The 22,869-nt window shown below is 54.6% G+C and overlaps 2 protein-coding genes across 3 annotated transcripts; one reads left to right on the top strand and one right to left on the bottom strand.

Moving 5' to 3' along the window:
• Positions 1-5,268: 5,268 nt before the first annotated feature.
• Positions 5,269-10,698, bottom strand: APEX1 (apurinic/apyrimidinic endodeoxyribonuclease 1). 2 transcript variants are annotated; one of them, XM_071579632.1, is made up of 5 exons: positions 10,551-10,698; positions 9,836-9,921; positions 8,982-9,139; positions 8,038-8,230; positions 5,269-6,908 (listed from the first exon to the last, which is right to left on the bottom strand). In XM_071579632.1, exons 2-5 carry the CDS (start codon positions 9,882-9,884, stop codon positions 6,340-6,342), a joined length of 969 nt encoding a protein of 322 aa, XP_071435733.1. In that variant the 5' UTR covers positions 9,885-9,921; positions 10,551-10,698; the 3' UTR covers positions 5,269-6,339. The 2 variants fall into 2 exon arrangements, with proteins under 2 accessions (XP_071435733.1, XP_071435735.1); XM_071579634.1 differs by having other exon boundaries at positions 9,039-9,139.
• On the top strand, positions 10,684-17,143 carry OSGEP (O-sialoglycoprotein endopeptidase). The gene is made up of 12 exons (XM_071579631.1): positions 10,684-10,924; positions 11,008-11,127; positions 12,408-12,583; positions 13,814-13,909; positions 14,028-14,077; positions 14,498-14,576; positions 14,691-14,756; positions 15,089-15,179; positions 15,771-15,846; positions 15,936-16,034; positions 16,124-16,184; positions 16,854-17,143. Exons 1-11 carry the CDS (start codon positions 10,810-10,812, stop codon positions 16,161-16,163), a joined length of 1,008 nt encoding a protein of 335 aa, XP_071435732.1. The 5' UTR covers positions 10,684-10,809; the 3' UTR covers positions 16,164-16,184; positions 16,854-17,143.
• The last annotated feature ends 5,726 nt before the right edge of the window (positions 17,144-22,869 follow it).

The following is a 22,869-nucleotide window of genomic DNA, read 5'->3' as shown; positions in this document are numbered from 1 at the left end:
CCGAGGCAGGGTGTCCTGGGGCAAAGCTCCCTAGTGAGATTCCCCAAGTCCCTGCAGACCCCTCTGCACAGGAGCAGGAGGAGCTGAGTGTCCCCCAAAAGCCTCTCCTCCCTCCTTTTGGGGTCCCAGCATGAGTGGTGGGGCAGCAGCCAACCAGAGCCTCGAGAAATGCCCTCCCAGCCCATCCGCCCTCACTTCCTGCCTCAGTTTGCCCACCAGGAGCAGCTCTTGGGGACTGAAGTGGTGGCATCGCCCGACCCCATCACCGCCCTCGAGTTCCTCTCTCCCACCAGTCTGGGGGGGCCGAGCGATACAGGAGTGTGCTGGAGGGCTGTCCCAGAGCTCACATATCTTGTCGCAGCTCAGATCTGGCAGGATGGCTCTCAGGGTTCCTTTTTGTGGGGAATGACTTGCTGCAGAGCAGGGACTCCCTGTGGTATCATCAGAGAGACAGAGCATGAAATCTTCCTTGTGGGGACGGCTCCAAGGGTGGGAAGGTACCTGCTGTTCAGCCAGGGGTGCCCAGGGCTTGTCTATCAGAGCAGGGTCTCTTCATTCCAGGGGCTGAGTGTCAGGGCAGGGGCTCTGCTTCTGCCAGGGGCACTCTCAGCCTTCCTGGGGATCTCCCCAGAGTGTTCCAGGGACAGGCTCTGAGTGAAGGTGTGACACCTGGCAGGGCAGTGTCCTTCTGCAGGTGAATGGGTGCAGTGGGCTCAGAACTGCTCACAGCTCCAGATCACCACCCCAGGGTCCTTTTAAGACAAACATCAAGGCAGCATTTACCTGAAAGGCAGAATGCTTTGAATTTTCCACTCAACTTTGGCTGGGTGGCAGTGAGAAATAAAAATGTATTTCTCCATTTTAGTGAAGCCACTGAGACCTCTGTTCTTTCTAAGACAGTTCTGAGCTGTTTCCAAGCCCCTGCACAGCCAGAGCAACCTCTGAAAGTCAAATCTGTTACACTTACTAGTGAAAGAATGTGGGAGGATCCTCCAGATACACACAAGATCAGTGTTGATTTTCCAGCCTCCTGAGTTGCTCTGACTTTGCCTCCAGAGCCTGTACAGCCAGTACTGCCCCTGGGCAGTGCCCTGTGCTGGGATGGCTCTACAGGGCAGAGCTGAGCACCCAGGGCCGGGATGGGCTTTGGGAGCACTGCCAGGGCACAGCCCTGGGCACAGGGAAGCAGCTGCTGGCAGGGACATCTCCAGGCAGCAGAGCCCTGGGCAGGGAGTGAGAGGGAGTTGCTGCTGAAGTGCCCTGGGAGGGGGCTTAGGGCAGCTCTGGGCCACCCCTGCACTGCTGATTTCTGCCCAGAAGAAGCCCCTGATCTCTTCCACCACCCAGCAGAGGCTTTACTTCCAAGGCAGGAGTTACATCCTTGGCAGATGGACCCCTGATGAGGGATAAATCCTTTTGCCCATCTGCTTATTCTTGTAGGGCCTCAAGAGGAGTGGGAGGGAATTTCTCCATTTCCCCCTCCTATTCATGCTGCCTTTTTTCCCAGCTCAGGTGGGAGCTCCTGGCAATGAGTCTGCAGGACTCTTGCTCAGGATGTAACATCTTCAGGGCATTCAGTTCCTTCTCTGGATGATCCTGCTGTGCTGCAGGCTGCCTTCCTGAAGGGCACAGCTGTGCCATTGCAGCTCTGTGTTCCCCACAGCCCCTCAGCACCGAGGCCATGGCAGTGGGGCTGTAAGGTGTGTGCAGGCAGCTGCAATGAGCCCTGTGTGCCCCTGGCTGGGAGGGGAGAGCTGAGATCTCCCTCAGGTAGGAGGAGACAGGATGAGGAGTTTGGAGATGTGCACTTGGAAACTGGAGTCATCAGCTCTCAGCACTGTCCAGTTTCTGCTCAGGGGAACACACCTGGGTGTCTTTTCCCTGCAGCTCAGAGAGGTGACAGCCTTGGGCAGCTGGCCCAGTGGCTTTCTCACTGCTCTGCTGCTCACAGCCAATACATTTTCCCTGCCCCTGTACCAAGGCAATGCCCTGGGCCAGTTCTTCTGTGAAATCCCCCACATCCTCAAGCTCTCTCGCTCACGCTCCTACCTCAGGGAACTTGGACTTCTTGTGGTTAGTGTTGGTTTACTGTTTAGTTGTTTTATTTTCATTGTTTTCTCCTACGTGCAGATCTTCAGGGCTGTGCTGAGGATCCCCTCGGAGCAGGGATGGCACAAAGCCTTTTCCACGTGCCTCCCTCACCTGGCTGTGCCCTCCCTGTTTGTCAGCACTGGCACATTTGCCCACCTGAAGCCCCTTTCTATCTCCTTCCCATCCCTAGACCTGGTGCTTTCTTTCTTTACTCAATGGTGCTTCCAGCACTGAACCCCCTCATCTACAGCCTGAGGAGCCAGGAACTCAAAGATTCCCTGTGGAACACGATGACTGGATGCTTTTCAGAAACAACGAACTGCTTGATTTCTTCTCCATAGCATATACTGGAATTCATCAGAGGCTCAGCCTGCCATCTGAATTTTTTCTCGTTACAGTTTTCTATGTGCTTTACTTTTTCTTTTTCATGAAGATGAAACTTGATTATTTATTTCATCTGTAATTCCCAGTTTATGCCTTAGATTTTACCCACAGACTGTGTAAATGAGGAATTGTCTGTGCACTTTAGCAAAATAAAGGATCCTGCAGCATCTGGTTTATCAAAAATCTTTCCTTCGAAAGCCCCTGTGAATCTGGAAGGGCAGAGCCTCTGTGCAGAGAGGGACAGAAACAGACCCAGCCCAGCAGCACTGCCAGGCAGTACCAGCACTTGGTCCTTTCAGAGCTGCCCTTTCCACTTCCTCACTCTCCATCTGTGCCCTTGTGTTTGCCCTCAGCTCTCTGCCTGCTTGGTGTGTGTCCTGCTGTGTGTCCGTGCTGTGACCACAGGAGGTGTGCAAAAGTTTCTGTACTTTGAGAGTAGACAGAAGTGTCTGGAATTGTTAGACAGATTATTGAAGTTTTTCAGAATTTTATGGCTGTGTTATGGCAGTCAAAAGTGAATCACAGTGAATCTGGAGCAGAGAATCTGCACAAAAATAATAGACTGGACAAAGCTACAGCTGAAATATTATTTAAAAATTAACAATTGTAATTTACAGACCAGAGATCATGGTCTGTGAACTGGAACAACCATATTACAGCAGAACCCACCAAAACCCACCTCAGGAGGTGTGCAGGTGATCCTGTGGCAACTACTTGGTAACAAAATGGCAAAGCCATTGCAGAGTGACAAGACCTGTTTCTATTGGTCTGGACTGTTGCGTGCAGGATGGGCAGTTTAGATCATAAGGGTGGAGTTGCCCAGGGATTTCTTTGTTCAGGTCCCTCTGCAGAGGCACCAGCTGGAGCTGCCAGGTATTGTGATTGACCTGTGCCAATAAACCCACCAGATGGAATGAGAGCCTGGTGTTAAGATTTTCTTTCACAATTTGGAACCCCAGATGGGACCTGGAACCCCAGATGGGATACAGAAGAAATTCTTCCCCATGAAGGTGGTGAGGCCCTTGCACAGCTTGCCCAGAGAAGCTGTGGCTGTCCCACCCCTGTCACTGCTCAAGGCCAGGATGGACAGGCCTCGGAGCAACCTGGTCTAGGGGAAATTGTCCCTGTTTAGGAATTGGAACTGGATGATCTTTAAGGTCCCTTCCAAATCAGGCCATTCAATGATTCCATCACACGAGGTCACTTGCCCCTTCCAGCCCTTTTGAGCTCCAGACATCCCAATTGCCCTCAGTGGAGGTTTTCACCCTGAGCTGTGGAGTAAGGAAGGACTCAGTGGTGAGTGGTAAATCTCTAAAGCACATTCAAGTCCTGACTTTTATGAGTTTGAGTCTGGTGGTTTTTGGGAAAATGAGAGATGTACGTGGTTAAAAGAAGGGGTCACTGCCATGATTTAGCCCCAGCAGCCCCCCAGCCCCTCCCAGCCACTCGCTCACTCCCCACCAGTGGGATCAGGGAGAGAACAGGAAAGCTGTAAGTGAGAAAACTTGTGGGTTGAGATAAAGTGAGTTTAACAGGGAAAGCCAAAGCTTCACATGCAATCAAAGCAAAACATGGAATTCATTCACTGTTTCCCATGGGCTGGGCAGGAGTTCAGCCACCCTCAGGAGAGCAGGGCCTTGGGGACTTGGGAAGGCAAACGCCATCGCTCCAAACTTCCTCCCTTCCTTCTCTTTCCTCCCACTTTATATACTGACCATGATGTCACATGGTCTGGAACATCCCTTGGGTCAGTTTAAGTCATCTGTCCTGGCTGTGTCCCCTCCAAATTTCCCAGGCACCCCCTGTCCCTCCCCAATGTGGCAGCACAAGGAGCAGGCTTGGCTCTGTGCAAGCTCAGCTCAGGAATAACAGAAACATCTCTGTATTATCAACCCTGTGTTCAGGGTTCAACACAGCCCCAGAGATGCCCCTGTGAAGGAAATTAACTCCACCCCAGCCCAAACCAGCCCATGATGGCCATCCACCATCACCACAGGTCTATATGTTCGTTTCAATGAATCAAAGAATCACAGAATGTGCTGAGTGGGAAGGGACCCACAAGGGTCATGGAGGCCAACCCTCAGCCCTGCACAGGACCATCCCCAAGGGTGACACCTCTGCCCCAGAGTATCATCCAAATGCATCTTGAGCTCTGTCAGCCTTGGTGCTGTGACCACTGCCCTGAGGAGCCTGTTCAGTGACTGACGACATTTTGGGTGAACATCTTTCAAATAGGATGAGATGCCAGGGCAATGCCCTGGGCCTGTTCTCCTGTGAAATCCCCCACATCCTCAAGCTCTCCTGCTCACACTCTGACCTCAGGGAACTTGGGCTTATTGTAGTGTCTGTTTAGTTTTTGGTTGTTTTGTTTTGTTTTCTCCCATGTGCAGGTCTTCAGGGCTGTGCTGAGGATCCCCTCTGAGCAGGGACAGCACAAAGGCTTTTCCATGTGCCTCCCTCACCTGGCCGTGGTGACTTTATTTGTTCAGCACTGGCGTATTTTCCAATCTCAAGCCTCTCTCCACCTCACCCCCAGTTCTAGACCTGGTGCTGTCAGTTCTCTACTCAGTGGTGCCTCCAGCCCTGAACCCCCTCATCTACAGCCTGAGGGACCAGGAGCTCAAGGATGCCCTGAGGAAATGCGTGACATGACAGTCCAAGTGTGTCTTTCCTTAGTAATAGTTTTTTCTCTTCTTGCTGCCTTTAAAAACCGTTTTATTTCCATCTATTTAATTATCCTCCCATCTTTTGTGACACAGAGACTTTGTGTGAATGAGGATACTCACATTGTGTGGAATAAAATAAATGTAAAACAATTTATTTTTGTCTGAGATCCATCCTCACCAGAGCAGGAATGCACACAAAATAACAACAGCTTTCCGGCAGCCCCAGCTTTGGGATGGGCCCTGGAGCAGGAAGAGCTCTGGAGGGCCACAAGGGCTGAGGGTTTTCAGCCCATTTCAACCCATTTTGGGGCTGTTCCCTGCCAGGAACGCCGTGCCGGGGCAGTGGCCACTGCCCTGGCCCTGCCCAGGTACAGCCATCGGGGAATGCCCCTTGGGCATCGGGGCAAGGAGGCGGCAGAGCCCTCGCGAGTGGGCGCCACAGCTGAGCCAAGTGCAGGCTCTTTGAAACTGATTCCAGGCCACGTTAAGCCAATGTCAGGTCATTTTCATCCAATTGCAGCCCATTTTAAACAGATTTCAGGACATTTTAAATTAATTCCAGGCCATTTTAAACAGATTTCAGCCCATTTTAAGCCAATTGCAGCATATTTTAAACTGCTTGCAGCCCATTTTAAACCAATTTGAAGCCATTTTAAGCCAATTTCAGGCCACTTTAAATAGATTTCAACCCACTTTAAACAGATTTCAGGTTCTTTTAAACTGTTTTCAGACCATTTTAAGCCAATTTCATGCCACATTAAGCCAATTTCAGGCCCTTTTAAACCAATTTCAGACCATTTTAAACCAATTTCAGACCATTTTAAACCAATTTCAGGCCATTTTTAAAGGACTCCAGGCCATTTTAAGCCAATTCCAAATAATTTTAAACTGATTTCAGGTCATGTTAAGCCAATTTCAGACCATTTTAAAAGGATTCCAGGCCATTTTAAGCCAATTTCAAGTAATTTTAAACTGATTTCAGACCCTTTTAAACCAATTTCCGGCCACGTTAAGCCGATTTCAGGCCATTTTAAAAGGATTTCAGGCCATTTTAAGCCAATTCCAAATAATTTTAAACTGGTTTCAGGTCATGGTAAGCCAATTTCAGACCATTTTAAATAGATTCCAGGCCATTTTAATTTAATTTCAAGTAATTTTAAACCAATTTCAGACCATTTCAAGCCAATTTCAGGCCATTTCAGGTCAATTTTGCCATGATCTGGCCCGTCCCATGCCCATCCTGCCCACCCTCCTCCAGCGCCAGGTAGGCTGTGATGGGGCAGTGGTCGCTGCCCATGGCCTTGCTGCGGATCTTGCTGTCACACAGGCTCCCCACCAGCCGCTGGGACAGCACCACATAGTCGAGCCTCCAGCCCACGTTGCGGGCACGGGCACCGCCCAGGTATGTCCAGAAAGTGAATGCCCCTCGGGCATCAGGGTACAGGTGGCGGAAGGAGTCGACGAAGCCCTCGCCGAGGAGGCGCGAGAAGCCTTGGCGCTCCTCGGGCGTGAACCCGGCGCTGGCGCGGTTGGCCTTGGGGTGGCACAGGTCGATCTCCTCATGTGCCACGTTGAGGTCCCCACAGAGCAGGACGGGTTTTTGGGCATCCAGGCCCTTGAGGAAGGTCAGGAAGGAGGAGTCCCAGCGGATCCGAGGCTGCAGCCGCACCAGCCCCCGCCCCGCGTTGGGCACGTAGGCACTGACCACGAACAGCGACGGGAACTCAGCTGTGATGACGCGCCCTTCGGAGTCGTGCTCGGGGTCACCTGGGCATGAGGACAGGGAGTGAGCTGGGGGGGACTGGGCAAAGGCGGGGTGAGCTGGGGGGGAAGCCGAGGGAGTGGGTGGCAGTGAGAGGGGATTCAGAGGGAATTGAGAGGGAGTGGGAGGGGATTGAGAGGAGGTGGAAGGAGACTGGGAAGGAGTGGGAGGAGATTGAGAGGAGGTAGGAGGGGACTGGGAGGGAGTGGGAGGGGATTGAGAGGGGGTGGAAGGGGACTGGGAGTGGGAGGGGATTGAGAGGAGGTGGGAGGGGACTGGGAGGGAGTGGGAGGGGATTGAGAGGGGGTGGAAGGGGACTAGGAGTGGGAGGGGATTGAGAGGGGGTGGGAGGGGATTGAGAGGAGGTGGAAGGGGACTGGGAGGGAGTGGGAGGGGATTGAGGAGGTGGGAGGGAACTGGGAGGGAGTGGGAGGGGATTGAGAGGGGGTGGGAGGGGATTGAGAGGAGGTGGAAGGGGACTGGGAGTGGGAAGGACTGTGAGGGAGTAGGAGGGGACTGGGAGGGACTTTGAAAGAGTGGGAGGGAGTGGGAGGGAATTGGGAAGGACTGGGAAGGAGTGGGAGGGACTGGGATGGAGTGGGAGGGACTTGCAATGAGTGAGAGGGGATTGGGACGGGGAGGGGATTGGGAAGGAGTGGGAGGGACTGGGAGGGAGTGGGAGGGACTGGGAGGGAGTGGGAGGGACTGGGAAGGACTGGGATGGAGTAGAAGGAAGTGGGAAGGACTGGGAGGGAGTGGGAGGGATTTGGAGTGAGTGAGAAGGGATTGGGGAGGACCGGGAGGGGATTGGGAAGGAGTGAGAGGGACTGGGAGGGAGTGGGTGTGGATTGTTATTTTGGGGGAGTTTATCCCAGTTTTGGGGCAATTTCTCCCATTTTTGGTGCTATTTCTCCACATTTGGCATATTTTGGGATATTTTGAGGTATTTGGGGGCAGCTGTGGGGTCTCATCTATGTCGTAGGGGACCCTGAGGGGCTCAGTCCTGCCCAGCATCCCCACAGCAGGGCATTTGGGGCGATTTCACCCATTTTTGGGGCAATTTCTCCCAATTAGGAGTATTTTGGGGTATTTGGGGGATATTTTGGGGTATTTGAGGGGTATCTGGGGGCTCACCTATGCCATAGGTGACCTTGAGGGGCTCGGTCCGGGCCAGCAGCCCCACCCCACTGTAGCCAGGCTTGCCCTCGGCGCTGGCCCAGAACTGGTGCGGCAGCCCCGGCAGTGCCCGGACCTCGGGGGGCACTGCGGACCCTGCACACTTGGTCTCCTGCAGGCACAGCACGTCGGGGGCCTCCTCCTGCACCCACTGTGGGGGAGAGACCCTCAGAGAGGGGACCCCAACACCAGCTCTGGGACCCCCAAAAACAAGTCTGGGACCACTAAACAGCTCATCTGAGACCCCCCAAAACCAGCCATGGGACCCTCAAATCCCCCAAACTCCCATCTGGGATGCCCCCAGACCCACCTGTGTCCCCAAACCCACCTGTGCCCCCAGACTCACTTGTACCCAAGACCCACCTGTGCCCCCGGCCCACCTCTGCCCTCCAGACCCACCTGTGTCCCCACACCCACCTGTGCCCCCCCCTTGCGGACCCACCTGTGCCCCCCCCTTGCAGACCCACCTGTACACCCCCCTTGCGGATCCACCTGTGCCCCCCCTTTGCAGACCCACCTGTGACCCCCCCTTGCGGACCCACCTGTGCCCCCTCAGACCCACCTGTGCCCCCCCTTGCGGACCCACCTGTGCCCCCCCCTTGTGGACCCACCTGTGCCCCCCCAGACCCACCTGTGCCCCCCCTGACCCACCTGTGCCCCCCCTTGCGGACCCACCTGTGCCCCCTCAGACCCACCTGTGCCCCCCCTTGCGGACCCACCTGTGCCCCCCCAGACCCACCTGTGCCCCCCCAGACCCACCTGTGCCCCCCCCAGACCCACCTGTGCCCCCCAGACCCACCTGTGCCCCCCCTTGCGGACCCACCTGTGCCCCCCCAGACCCACCTGTGCCCCCCCAGACCCACCTGTGCCCCCCCAGACCCACCTGTGCCCCCCAGACCCACCTGTGCCCCCCCCTTGCGGACCCAGGCCCGCAGCCCATCCACGTTCCACGAGGTCACCTTGAGGGTCCATCGCCGCCCGTCGGGCGTGGCCTCGCGCGCTGGAGGGTCCTCGTAGGGCGGGGCTGGCCCTGCCCGGGGCACCTTTGTAGGGGCAGGACCTGGGGGGGACAGGTTATATTGGGGCATGCTGGGTTGTACTGGGTTGTACTGGGGCGTACTGGGCTATACTTGGTTATGCTGGGACATACTGGGCTATACTGGGGCATACTGGGGCATACTGGGCTATACTGGGCTACAGTAGGTTATACTGGGGCATACTGGGCTGTACTGGGGCATAGTGAGGCATACTGCCTATGCTGGGTTATACTGGGGCTTAGTCGATTGTACTGGGCTATACTGGGTGCTGGGTTGTACTACTGTATACTGCAATATACAGGGGTACACCGAGTTGTACTGGGGCATACTGGGCTATACTGGCTTATACTGGGGCATACTGGTTTATACCGGACTACATGGGGTTATACTGGTTCGTGCTGGGGCATGTGCAGTTATACTGGTGCAGACTGGATTATGCTGGGTTTTGTCAATCTCTGGTGGGTTATACTGACTCATACTGGCCCATATTGCCCTACACTGGTTATACTGGTCTGCACTGAGTTACATTAGTCTATACTGGGTCCTTGTAGCCCGTACTGGTCTGTACTGAGTTATACTGATCCATGCTGGGTCATTGTAGTCCATACTGGTCTATACTGGTCCATACCTGGTCCTAGTAGCCCATACTGTGTTATACTGGTCCACACTGTGTCACTGCAGGCCTTACTGGTCTAGACTGGTCCATACTGGTCACTCACCTCCCTCCTCGCCCTCCTTTGCCGCCTCCTTTTTCCCGCGCTTCGGCATCGCCGAGGCCACGCCCACCGGACACAGGACACGCCCCCTGTCCGGGAAACACAACGGCATCAGCGCAGCCAATCACAGCGCCCGAGACTTAGACACGCCCCTCACCGCCCCAGCAGCCAATCACAGCGCGCGCAGCCACAGACACCTCCTCCCCCCGAGCGCCACCGCCCAATCAACGCCTGCCGCCCCCACGTGCAGCTCAACCGGAGGCCCCGGGGCCAATCAGAGCCCGCGGCGGCCGAACCGGGGCCAATCAGCGCCCGCCGCTCTCCCGGTTAGACCCGCCCCGCCGCCTGTCAATCACTGCCCGCGGGGCCAATCAGCGCCCGCCGCTCTCCCGGTTAGACCCGCCCCGCCGCCTGTCAATCACTGCCCGCGGGGCCAATCAGCGCCCGCCGCTCTCCCGGTTAGACCCGCCCCGCCGCCTGTCAATCACTGCCCGCGGGGCCAATCAGCGCCCGCCGCTCTCCCGGTTAGACCCGCCCCGCCGCCTGTCAATCACTGCCCGCGGGGCCAATCAGCGCCCGCCGCTCTCCCGGTTAGACCCGCCCCGCCGCCTGTCAATCACTGCCCGCGGGGCCAATCAGCGCCCGCCGCTCTCCCGGTTAGACCCTCCCCACGCCGGCAAATCAAATTCCACCCTCAGCCAATCAGCGCCCGCCGTACCTCAGAGCGCTCGCAGCCAATCAGCGCCCGCCGTACCGGAGCCTTTCCGCTCTCGGCCAATCAGTGCCGCCCGCGCGCGCGCTACCGATCGGGCCGTGTGCGCCGGAAGTGGGCGTGGCCGGAAACGGACACGCGAGTGGCAGAGGCGGAGCCAAGGTGGGGAGGGCGGAAGTGACGTTGAGGAGGGGAAAAGAGAAGCGGCGGCCTCGGGAGCGGCTTCGTTGCATCGTTGCTGGGCGCTGACGTCATCCGTGACGTCATGCCGACCGTGCTAGGCCTGGAGGGCTCCGCCAACAAGGTGGGCGCGGGGATCGTGCGGGACGGCGCCGTGCTCAGCAACCGCCGCGCCACCTACGTCACACCGCCGGGACACGGTGACGTCATGAGCCCCCCTGCTCCCTCCCCTCGGTGACGTCACGCGCCGCCCTGTGTGACGTCAGACCTCGCTCCCCCGCAGGGTTCGCCCCAGGCCCCACCGGGAGGCACCACCGGGAGCGGCTGCTCGGCCTGGTGGAGGCGGCGCTGCGGGAGGCGCGAGTGGGGCCCGAGGGCATCGACGGCGTGGCCTTCACCAAGGGTACCCCGGGGAGAGGGCACGGACCCAGGGACCCCCCCGGGACCTCCGGAGAGCGGGCAGGGACCCCCCAGAGACCCCCATGAACACCCAGGGACCCCCAAAATCACCCCAGGGACCCCCAGAGAGCCCCATGAACACCCAGGGACCCCCAAAATCACCCCAGGGACCCCCAGAGACCCCCATGAACACCCAGGGACCCCCAGAGACCCCCCAGTGAACCACTGGTGACCGCAATGAACTCCCAGGGACCCCCAAAATCACCCCAGGGACCCCCAGAGACCCCAGTGAACCCCCAGACACCCCCAGACACCCCCCAGTGAACCACTGGGGACCTCAATGAGCCCCCAGGGACCCCTAAAATCACCCCAGAGACCCCCAGAGACCCCAATGAACCCCCAGAGACCCCCAAAATCCCCTCCCAGAGACCCCCCAAATCAGCTCCAGAGACACCCAAAATGACCTCCGGATACCCTCAAAATCATCCTTAGAGAGCCCTAAAATCAGCCCCAGAGACCCCCCAAGCTCCCTCAGAAACCCCAAATAAACCCCCAGAGACCCCAAAATCACCCCCAGAATCCCCAAAACCACCCCCAGAGGCCCCCAATATCCCCTCCCAGGGACCCCCAAAATCAGTCCCAGAGACCCCCAATAAACCTCCAGAAATCCCCCAAAATCAAACCCATAGACCCCCAAAATCAACCCCAGAGACTCTCAAATTCAGTCCCAGAGACCTCCAAAATAACCCTGAGACTCCCAAAATCTCCCCAAGAAATCCCCAAAATCACCCCCAGAGACCCCAATAAACCCCCAGGGACCCCTAAGGAACCCTCAGAGATCCCAATGAACCCCCAGGGACCCCCCATGCACTCCCAGGGACTCCAGTGAACCCCCAGAGACCCCAATGAACCCCCAGTGAATCCCCAGGGACCCCCAAAATCACTCCCAGGGACTCCAGTGAACCACCAGGGACCCCCAAAATCACCCCCCAGGGACCCGCAATGAATCCCCAGAGACCCCCAAAATTCACTCCGAGAGACCACCAAAATCGTCTGCAGAGATGCCCAAAATGACTCCCAGAGACCCCCCAAAATCATCCCCAGAGATCCCCAAAATCACCCTCAGAGACCCCCAAAATCACTCTGAGACCCCAAAATCACCCCCAGAGACCCCCCCAATTCACCCCATTCTTGTCCAGCTGTGGGGGCTGCCCCTGGCTGTGGTTTGGGGGTCTGTGGGGGCTCCAGGGGGTGTTGGTGCTCACCTGTGCCCCCTGTGTGCAGGGCCGGGTATGGGTGCCCCCCTGGCCGTGGTAGCCACGGTGGCCCGAACGCTGGCCCAGCTGTGGGGGGTGCCCCTGCTGGCCGTGAACCACTGCCTGGGACACATCGAGATGGGGCGGCTGCTGGGGGCGGCACCCGCGCCCACCGTGCTCTACGTCAGCGGGGGCAACACCCAGGTGTGTGCAGGGCAGGGGCACAGGTGGGTGTGGGTGGGCACAGGAGAGATCAGCTGTGCTCTACATCAGTGGGGGCAACACCCAGGTGTGTGCAGGGCAGGGGCACAGGTGGGTGTGGGTGGGCACAGGAGAGATCAGCTGTGCTCTACATCAGTGGGGGCAACACCCAGGTGTGTGCAGGGCAGGGGCACAGGTGGGTGTGGGTGGGCACAGGAGAGATCAGCTGTGCTCTACATTAGTGGGGGCAACACCCAGGTGTGTGCAGGGCAGGGGCACAGGTGGGTGTGGGTGGGCACAGGAGAGATCAGCTGTGCTCTACATCAGTGGGGGCAACACCCAGGTGTGTGCAGGGCAGGGGCACAGGTGGGTGTGGGTGGGCACAGGAGAGATCAGCTGTGCTCTACGTCAGCGGGGGCAACACCCAGGTGGGTGCAGGGCAGGGGCACAGGTGGGTGTGGGTGGGCACAGGAGAGATCAGCTGTGCTCTACATCAGTGGGGGCAACACCCAGGTGTGTGCAGGGCAGGGGCACAGGTGGGTGTGGGTGGGCACAAGGAGACTTGCTGTGTGCTGTGCCAGAAGGAGCAACACATGGGTGGGCCCAGGTGGGTACAGGTGAGCACAGGAGAGATCGGCTGTGCTCTACATCAGTGGGGGCAACACCCAGGTGGGCACAGCTGGTGGACACAGGTGAGGGGCACAGGTGGGAACAGGTGATGTCGGGTGCTGCCACAGGGATACCGAGTAGATGCCATGTGATTTCAGGTTGGTTTTAGATGATTTCAGGTGCTTTCGGGCCCATAACGTGAAAACATTGACTGCTATGATGTCACACCCTGCCCATATGTCACACCTGCCCTCACACGCCCCGTATGACGTCACACCCTGCCCATATGTCACACCTGCCCTCACACGCCCCGTATGACGTCACACCCCGCCCATATGACATCACACACCCTGCCCATATGTCACACCCACCTGTATGATGTCACACACCCCCATCGCGCACCCCGTATGACACCACATACCCCCTATGATGTCACACCCTGCCCATGTGACCTCGCACGCCCCGCATGATGTCACATGTTCTCACATGACGTTACATGTTCCCCCATATGATGTCACACCCCACCCTACCCCGTGATGTGACACACCCCATATGATGTGACACTCCACCGTAAGATGTCGTAACGCCCCCATATGACGTCACGTCCTGTCTGTGATGTGCCAGGTGATCTCATTCTCGCGGCGTCGGTACCGGATCCTGGGCGAGACCCTCGATGTGGCCGTGGGCAACTGCATCGACCGCCTGGCCAGGCTACTGCAGGTGCCTCGTTAGTGCTGATTGGGGTTAATGGGGGGGTAATTACAAGGTTTAATTAGTTTTCTCCATGAGGCTCCACACACCCACCGTAACAACTCCCCCTTTTTTCCCCTGCCCCCAGATCCCAAATGACCCCAGCCCTGGGTACAATGTGGAGCAGCTGGCCAAGAGGTGAGCCCAAACCACCCCAAAATCCAACCCAAACCCCTCAGGGATCCCCCAAACCTCTCAGGGACCCCAACACCTCTTTGAGACAGCCAACCCCTTTCTGGGACTCCCCAAACCCCTCCAGCACCCCCAAACACTTTCTGGGGCCCTCAACACCCTCAGGGACCCCCTCAAACTATCCCAGGACCCCAAAACCCTTTCTGGGACCCCCAAACTCCTCTGGGACCCCCAGCCCCTTTTTGGGACTATTAGGGGGATCCCCAACCCCCCCAGGACCCTCCAAAGCCCTCTGTAACCCCCAACCCCTTTTTGGGACCATTAGGGGGATCCCCAACCCCCCCAGGACCCTCCAAAGCCCTCTGTAACCCCCCCAACCCCTTTCTGGGACCCTCAACCCCTGTTTGGGGCCCCCAACCCCTCCAGGGGTCGCCGCCTGCTCTCGCTGCCCTACGTGGTGAAGGGTCTCGACGTGTCCTTCTCAGGCCTCCTCTCCCATCTCCAGGTAGCCAAAAAACCCCAAAATCATCTTCCCTGGTCCCCCAAAGTCCCCCCAAAGTCCCCCAAACCCGGGGAGGACCCCAACTCCCCCCTGACTCTCCCCCTGTGCCTCCCAAAGTCTGTGACCCCCAAACTGTTGGAGTCAGGGGAGGCGACACCAGAGGATCTTTGCTTCTCCCTGCAGGTAATTGCTGGGGTTAATTAGGGCTGGGGGGGTTAGTTAGGGGGCATTAGGGGGGTTGGGGTCTGACAAGGGCAGTTTGGGGATAATTCGGGGATTAATTTTGGGGTTTGGATTAATTTTGGAGTTTAGGATTAATTTGAGGGTTAATTTGGGTTAATTTTGGAGTGTTGGGGTTAATTTGGGGATGTTGAGGTTAATTTTGGGTTGGTTTTGGGGTTAATTCTGGGGTGTTGGGATTAGTTTTGGGGTCAGTTTGGGTTAATTTTGGGGTGCTGGGGTTAATGTTGGTGTTTGGGGTTAATTTTGGGGTAACTGGGGGTTTTTGGGCCCAGGAGACGGTGTTTGCCATGCTCACCGAGGTCACCGAGCGTGCCCTGGCGCTGACCCGGGCCCGACACCTGCTGCTCGTTGGGGGCGTGGCCTGTGAGTGGGCGTGGCCCCGGCCCCGAAATTTTGGGGGGGGAACGCATATTTTGAGGACGTGGCCCAAATTTCAAGGGGGAACCCAGATTTTGGGGTGGGGCTACTCCTGGGGGGGGGGGGGGGGTGGGAACACCTGGGGGGGGTGTGGGGACACCTGGGGGGGCGTGGGGACACCTGGGGGGGGGCGTGGGGACACCTGGGGGGGCATGGGGACACGTGGGGGGGGGCGTGGGGACACGTGGGGGGGGGCGTGGGGACACCTGGGGGGGGGCGTGGGGACACCTGGGGGGGCATGGGGACACCTGGGGGGGAGGCGTGGGGACACCTGGGGGGGGGGGTGGGGACACTTGGGAGGGGTGTGGGGACACGTGGGGGGGGGCGTGGGGACACCTGGGGGGGGGCCTGGGGACGCCTGGGGGGGGGGTGGGGACACTTGGGAGGGGTGTGGGGACACCTGGGGGAGGCGTGGCCACACCAGTGAATGGCACCCAGTGTGGGGTGAGCTCCTTCTGTGGGGGTGGGACCCCCACCTGTGGGGCACAGGGTGTGCCCAGGGGTTTGGCCACGCCCCCAGAGCCGCCTCCCCCGCAGGTAACCGGCGGCTTCAGGAGATGCTGCAGACCATGTGCAGGGCCAGGGGGGCCGAGCTGTGCCCCACCGATGACAGGTGGGGGCGGGGCCACACCTGGACGCGCCCTGGGAGGTGGGGGAAGAGGGGAAACATCTGTGGCCTCTGACCTTTGATCTCTGCCCCAGGTACTGCATCGACAACGGGGCCATGATCGCCCAGGCCGGGTGGGAGATGTTGAGGGTGGGGCAGGTGACAGAGCTCAGCCAATCAGGGATCACCCAGAGGTAAGGGGCGTGGCCAGTGGGGTGCACACCTGCGTGGGGCATGACCCTGACCTTTGACCTCTGTTTCCCCACCCCCTCCTCCCCAACAGGTACAGGACGGACGAGGTGGAGGTGACCTGGAGGGACTGAGGTGGCCACGCCCCAGTAAAGGTTATGCCCCCTCCCAGTTCTGGGCTTTGCCTCGTTATCTGTGGGTTAATTATGTTAATTACGAGGCTGCTGCCGTCCAGGCAAGCCACGCCCCCTCGGGGAAGGGATGCCCTCGGCTGTCAGTGGGGAAGCCACGCCCACCTCTTTGAAAGACTCACCACGCCCAGGAGTGTCTCGACCAATAAGATTGACGGGCGGGGGCGACTGCCAATCAGAGCGCGGGGGGCGTGGTGCGGCTTGGGAGACGCGCGGCCGAGGGGCGGATCGGCTCAGTCTGTGAGGAGCCTGCGGAGAGGCAGCATCGGGAGCAGGCGGGATGCGCGGGAGGGGCTGGGAGGCGCCTGTTTCTATCGCGACATGGTTGCCGAGCGCGATGCCGATCCGCGTTCCCCTCGCTGCCGCCAGCCGCGGGCCGGCGGGGTTTTAGCGGCGCCGCAGAGCAGCGGCAGCGGCGCCTCCTTCACCCGGAGGTTCGTTCGCGGCTCCGCTGGAGTTTGGGGGGTCGCACAAAGCCTCCAGAGGGGTCGCAGCGTCGCCTCCTCCTGGAGGAACAGCGGAGGGTTCGTTCGGGGCTCCGCCGGAGTCGGGGAGGGGGGGGTGTCACACAAAGAGGCTCCGGGAGGGTCTCGGGGGCAGTCCCGGCACTGACTCCATTTCTCTTCCCCGCAGGTGGAGCCGCCGGTGGGAAACGGCGCCATGAGGATCCTTCCCACGTAAAGTGCCTTTTTATGCTTTTAATTTAGTTTTTTTCACTTCTAAAAACGTTCAAATAGTTTTTTTCCAGCGATAATTTGGGGATTTTCCACTTAATTTGGGAGTTTTGGGCTTAATGTGAGTGTTATTTACCTCAGGGTTTTACCCAAAGGGTTTGTCCCCGCACCTTCACCCCCTCACGTGTCCACCCCTTATCATGTCGCCTAAAACATACAATAAAACACAGATCTACAAAACTTTTAAAACGTGTTTTCCTTCGAATTTTTAAAGTCGATTTAAAACGTGGTTTTTTATCTTTTTTTCGTCAAGTTTCTCCTCACGAGACTCTGGGAAAATACACCAGCAGGATTCCGGCACCAAAACCTCGACTTTTTATCCTTTCATTTTCTATTAAATTATTTCTTCGCTTTCTTAATTAAGTGCCATATTTTTTAATGAGGTTTTGGGGCTTTTTTTTCCTGAATTCGGTGGTGGTGGATTTTTACCTCGTTTTAAAAGTTCGGGAACAGAAACTGCCCCCCTCTGATCCATGAAGTCCTTTTCTGTTGTTTTTCCTTTTTTATTTTAAAAACGTTTTTCCATTTATTTCACGCCTTTTTAATGTTTTAATTATTGTAATTTATTAATCGGAAAATAATTGCTATTTAGTTGTTGAATTTATGTTTGGGGAAGGTTTTGTGGCGTGTTTTCTGAGAAGGAAAAATCAAGGTTATTAAAAATACTTGTTCGAATAAAAGCACTAAAAGAAACCTTGAAAAAGTAATTCAGAGTGAAATTTAATGAATATTAAAGGAAGGAAAAAGTGGCTGTTATACAAATTTATATTTTTTATGTAAAAAAGGCGGGAAAACATGAGGGAAAGGGCGAGAAGTGGTAGCAAAAGGAACAAGGTAAAATAGGGCAAATTGTGGGGTTTTTATACCGTTTTTATTTCTTTTAAAACTGTTTTCCCTCTTATTTATCCTCGTATAAATTACCACCTTCCCGCATTTAAACATTTTTCTTCCTCTTTTTTCCCCTCCTAACTATCCTTTGCTTCTCCCCACTTATTTTGTGGGGTTTTTTCCTTTTATATCGTTTTTATTTCTTTTAAAACTGTTTTCCATCTGTTTTCTTCTCTTTACACCCTGGGTTTGTTCACTTCCAAACATTTTCTCTTTCCCCTCTTATTTTCCCCCTTATAAATTACCTTCTTCCCGGATTTAAACCTTTGTACTCCTTTTTCCCCCTCTTTTAACTATTCTTTCCTTCCCCCTCCCCTTATTTTTGACCTATTTTACCTTTACAAGAAGAGAAAACCGTGGTAAAAAAAGCACGTTATAAAAAAAAGGCAGTAGAGAGAAAATAATACTAAAAGAAGACCCTGAGGAGCAGCTTAAAAACCGAACTAAGGTGGGGGGGGGGTGGAGTTGCACAGAAAAGGGAGACTTGAAGGGAAATCGCAATTTTGAGCCGTTTGGACTCAAATTTGGGCTGTTTTGACCCAATTCGAGCAGGTCTGGGGATGGGAGGGCGAGATGGGCGGTGCCGCTGAGGGCGTGGCCCTTCCTTATAAGGGCATGATACATCACTTGGCGGGTGTGTCCTGCCCTTAAGGCGTGGGCGGTGCCATGCCCTAAAAAGGCACAACCCCGCCCTGAGTGGGCGGGGCTTCCCTTATAAGGGCTTCAGGGCGTGGCTATAACGGCGCCACCTCATTGATCACTTTGATGTGCAATGGTGGGGGAATTTTCAAAGTTCGCTACTTAAAGGGGACAATCTTGTTTCCAGTGGCCTATTTTCAAACAATAGGAGCACTGATTCATCCCTATTCTTGGCTGTGTTTGGGCACCTCCTCTCCCTCGCACAGGGTTGCCACAGCTCCCACCCCTAATGTTAGGTCCAGGGAGTTTCCCACTAGGTCCCATAGGGCACTGACTATATGTTCTGGAGACCTCCTGGGCTATGGCTTCTAAATGCGTTTTTCTTATTGGCTTCTTTTCTTCTTTCTCTCTATTATTATACTTTCCAGGCTTCAGTCATCAGTTTTTCCAGGTTCTTATTGTCTGGGTGTTCTATTTTCTGCAATTTTCTTCTAATGTCTGGATTACTTTGTCGTATAAATAATCTTACTGATTGTGCTGTGCCTATCTCTGAAGCTGGATCCATGGGGGTAAATTTTCTCATTGTTATTCTAAGTCTATCTAAGTAGTCTGAGGGCGATTCCCCTGCCTTTTTCTGGGTCTCATATAAAGCAGCCCAATTTATCGCTTTGGGTATTGCATTCCTTAAACCTTCTGCAATTATACCCCTATACTGTCTCAACAATTCGTGTTGTGCTGGCTGATTAACATCCCATTCTGGATTTTCTCTTGGGAAAATATCTGCTAAATTTCCATGCAGGATCCGTGCGTATGTTCTTGCTGCATTCAAAACTAAATCCTTTTCAGTAGGAGTGAGTGTGTTTAGCAGAAGATCTGTATTTTCCCAGTCGATATCTTGGTTCTTGTCTATTAGTTCAAATCTTTGGGCTATACTCTCTGGGTCTTCCCTGAAACCTTTTACAGCCTCTTGCCATCTATCCATGTCGCCAGAGGAGAAAGGTACTTTTACTCTCCCCTGTTCACCTTTAAGGTTCATTACTTGTCTGAGGGGTGTGATTACTCGGGACTGAGCGGTGATTCCTTTTCCTGTTCTCCCTTTATTGGTGTTTTTGCTTTGTCGACCTAGTCTGATACAGGTGACTGGTCCCTTCTCCTGATTCATCGCTATCGCTACTACTTCCTTCTCGGCTGGGCACTGCTGTTCTCTTTGGGGTTCTGTATTCTATTCTATCCCGTTTCAATGTTACACTTGGTGTTGATATTTCCTCTCTTTGGATATTGGTTATTTTTCCTTTTACCTTCTTTGGTGCTATAATGTTTTCTGCTGAACTCCCAATGTCTGTCTCATCTCCTACATTTTTCATTATTTCAGGACAATATCTCTCCAACTACTGCAGTACAACAACATTTTTCCTCAAATCCCTTTTCAGCAGCTAAAACAAAGGTCTGGTTTAAAGATCCTGAGACACATCAGTGGGAAGGACCTGTTGAGCTAATTACTTGAAGAAGAGGGTATGCTTGTGTTCTTCGTACAGGACCTGGGTAGTTGCCAGCTAAATATATATGGCCTTATCATGAGGTGAAACAATGAGCTGCAGATTCCACTTCCAGAAATCCAGGGTCTGCAACAGAGCCAAGAAGAGAAAACAGACTACCAGTGACACCAGCATTACCCAGAGGAGCAAGCACAATGTATTATGACAGTAGTGGGTGTAATATAAACCCCTGGTAACATTTTTCAGCTTATTCAGCTTTGATATTTTCTGTGTTTAAAACCTGTATTGTTCTTTCAGTACTCAGGTAATTCATATCCTATTAGGAGTAGTGATTTTAGTTACTGCCTCAAGTTGATTAACCCCTTACAGTCTGTTGAGATGCCTTAGAATCTTCTATCATGTGGTTAGACGATAAACAACACACCTTGTGAACTAGAAATACATTGTAATGTGAATGAAACTAACTTGTGTATAAGTTTTAGAAACTACATAGAAATTTCCCATCAAACCGAAATAATTGAGCCTCAAGTGATAGCTGTGCCCCTTCACCGTTCCCTTGGGGCTTGGTCATACAAGATGGGGGGCCTAAATAAGTGGAAGGGAATAAATAATGATACTTCTTAATAATGATAAAATCAGAAGACGGAAAAAAAAGAAAACTTATAAATGAGGATAGACTTGGTCTCTCATTACATGCACTGTGTGTCACTTACAGAGCAAAGCAGGCAGTCTCTGTCTGCTGAAAACCCTCCAGTCATCATTTTCCTCTCAGCATCCTTGAGCTCCTGGTTCCTCAGGCTGTAGATGAGGGGATTCAGTGTTGGAGGCACCACTGAGTAAAGAACTGACACCACCAAATCCATGGATGGGGAGGAGATAGAAGGGGGCTTCAGGTAGGCAAATGTGCCAGTGCTGAGAAACAGGAAGGCCACAGCCAGGTGAGGGAGGCACGTGGAAAAGGCTTTGTGCCATCCCTGCTCAGAGGGGATCCTCAGCACAGCCCTGAAGATCTGCACATAGGAGAAAACTATGAAAATGAAACATAGTAACAGTAACAGAAAAGCACTAACCACCATGAGACCAAGTTCCCTGAGGTAGGAGTGTGAGCAGGAGAGCTTGAGGATGTGGGGGATTTCACAGAAGAACTGGCCCAGGGCATTGCCATGGCACAGGGTCAGGGAAAATGTATTGACTATGTGTAGGAAATCATGAAGAAAGCCACTGGCCCAGGGAGCTGCTGCCATGTGGGCACAAGCTCTGCTGCCCAGGAGGGTCCCGTAGTGCAGGGGTTTGCAGATGGCAACGTAGCGGTCGTAGCACATGATGGTGAGAAGAAAATATTCGGTTCCAAGGAAGAAGAAAAGCAGAAAGACCTGTGCAGCACATCCCTATTATGAAATGGCCCTCATGTCCCAGAGGGAGTTGTGCATGGCTTTGGGGACAGTGGTGCAGATGGAGCCCAGGTCTATGAGGGACAGGTTGAGCAGGAAGAAGTGCATGGGGGTGTGCAGGTGGTGGTCAGAGGCTACGGCGCTGATGATGAGGCCGTTGCCCAGGAGGGCAGCCAGGGAGATGCCCAGGAAGAGCCACAAGAGCAGGAGCTGCAGCTGCCGCGTGTCTGCCAATGGCAGGAGGAGGAAGTGGCTGATGGAGCTGCTGTTGGACATTTGCTACCTGTGGATATGGGGAACTGTTCGTTGAGAAAAAGACAGGGACAAGTCAGGTCAGGCTGCTTTGAGCTAAACCGATGCCATTTCTCATAGACTGTATGTGATTCATCTACCCTTGTTCCCTGTCTGGGAAAAACTTTCATCCAGGTCCCTGACTGGAGCTCCCTTTATGCCATCTGGGTGTGCCAAGAGCAGCCAGGCCTGTGTGTGTGGGCTCTGGAGGAGCCATCCCTGCCCCACTGCGGTGCGTTTGTGGCCATGTGGCAGAGGCTGTAGTCTGGATATTCAGGATTTTTCAGATGGAATCACTCCTAATGCAGAAATCCTTGTTACCATCTGCACTCCCAGTTCTAAAGCATGTGAATGGCAGGAAGGGGATTTACGGAATGTTTTTCATACCCACTTTCCATGCCTGGTTCTCCAAGATCAGAAATCTCCAGCATTTTTTTTGCATTTGGACTGAGCCTCTGCGAGGTGTGGGAGGCAAAGGGATTCCTGTAGCTCAGGGCAAGGTAAAGAACTGGACAGCCTTCTTCCCCACTGCCCTGTGTTTGCACCTTTGGGGATCAGAGGACAATCACCTCCTCCATGTTACCCTGAGAAGAAACCAGACCCTGCTGAGAGCAGAGGGATCACTGAATGTCTCAGCCTTTCTTAAGGTCTTTAGGGAAGAATCAATTCTGCCAAAGACACAGTTCATTTGACAAACCCAACAGTGTTTCCTCAGTTATAACATCTCTGTGCTTCTCCATGGGGAATTCTGGAAGCACAAATGTGCTATAGGAGAGATTTGCATCCAGGATTTGCAGCTCAGTTCTTGAAATGACATTACAAGGAGACCCCTGAGTGCACTGAGGATGGTATCTTGTTAAGGGAGAGTCAGCTCATTCCCGTCACACACACTGCCCACAGCCCACAGCGTAGAGGAAAGGTTGAACATTCCGTTCCTAAGGACACACCTGCATGGCAGGAATCACAAGGCAGTGCCTGACTCATGCTGCAAATCCCAGAGCCTCACTGAAAGAACAAGAGTCAGTATCAGAGTAGTGGAGAAAGAAGGAAAAATATTGTGGTGCTCTGTCTGAGAAGCCAGGTGTGGGGTGATGAGCTGATAAGGCCTGATGGGTTGAGGAAGATGCCTCAGCCCCCTGCAGAGATGCTCCAAGCAGAGGACAAAGGCCTTTCAAACTGATAAGATTAACTAAAGATGGAGTGTTAACAC

Source organism: Pithys albifrons, chromosome 31 (assembly GCF_047495875.1).
Source record: "Pithys albifrons albifrons isolate INPA30051 chromosome 31, PitAlb_v1, whole genome shotgun sequence".
Lineage (NCBI taxonomy): Eukaryota > Metazoa > Chordata > Aves > Passeriformes > Thamnophilidae > Pithys > Pithys albifrons.
The sequence above is the reverse complement of the archived record's forward strand: the minus strand, read 5'-3'. Positions and strand labels throughout refer to the sequence as shown.

What these genes read in the sequence shown, in the direction of transcription:
- OSGEP (XM_071579631.1), top strand. Translation starts at nt 10,810, where the DNA reads ATGCCGACCGTGCTAGGCCTGGAGGGCTCCGCCAACAAGGTGGGCGCG. An exon ending in CGGCGTGGCCTTCACCAAGG is followed by an intron (nt 11,128 to 12,407) that starts GTACCCCGGGGA and finishes CCCTGTGTGCAG; the next exon opens with GGCCGGGTATGGGTGCCCCC. An exon ending in GCCTCCTCTCCCATCTCCAG is followed by an intron (nt 14,577 to 14,690) that starts GTAGCCAAAAAA and finishes TGCCTCCCAAAG; the next exon opens with TCTGTGACCCCCAAACTGTT.
- APEX1 (XM_071579632.1), bottom strand. Translation starts at nt 9,884, where the DNA reads ATGCCGAAGCGCGGGAAAAAGGAGGCGGCAAAGGAGGGCGAGGAGGGA. An exon ending in TCCGCAAGGGGGGGGCACAG is followed by an intron (nt 8,231 to 8,981) that starts GTGGGTCTGGGG and finishes TCTCCCCCACAG; the next exon opens with TGGGTGCAGGAGGAGGCCCC. An exon ending in CAAGGTCACCTATGGCATAG is followed by an intron (nt 6,909 to 8,037) that starts GTGAGCCCCCAG and finishes CCTCATGCCCAG; the next exon opens with GTGACCCCGAGCACGACTCC.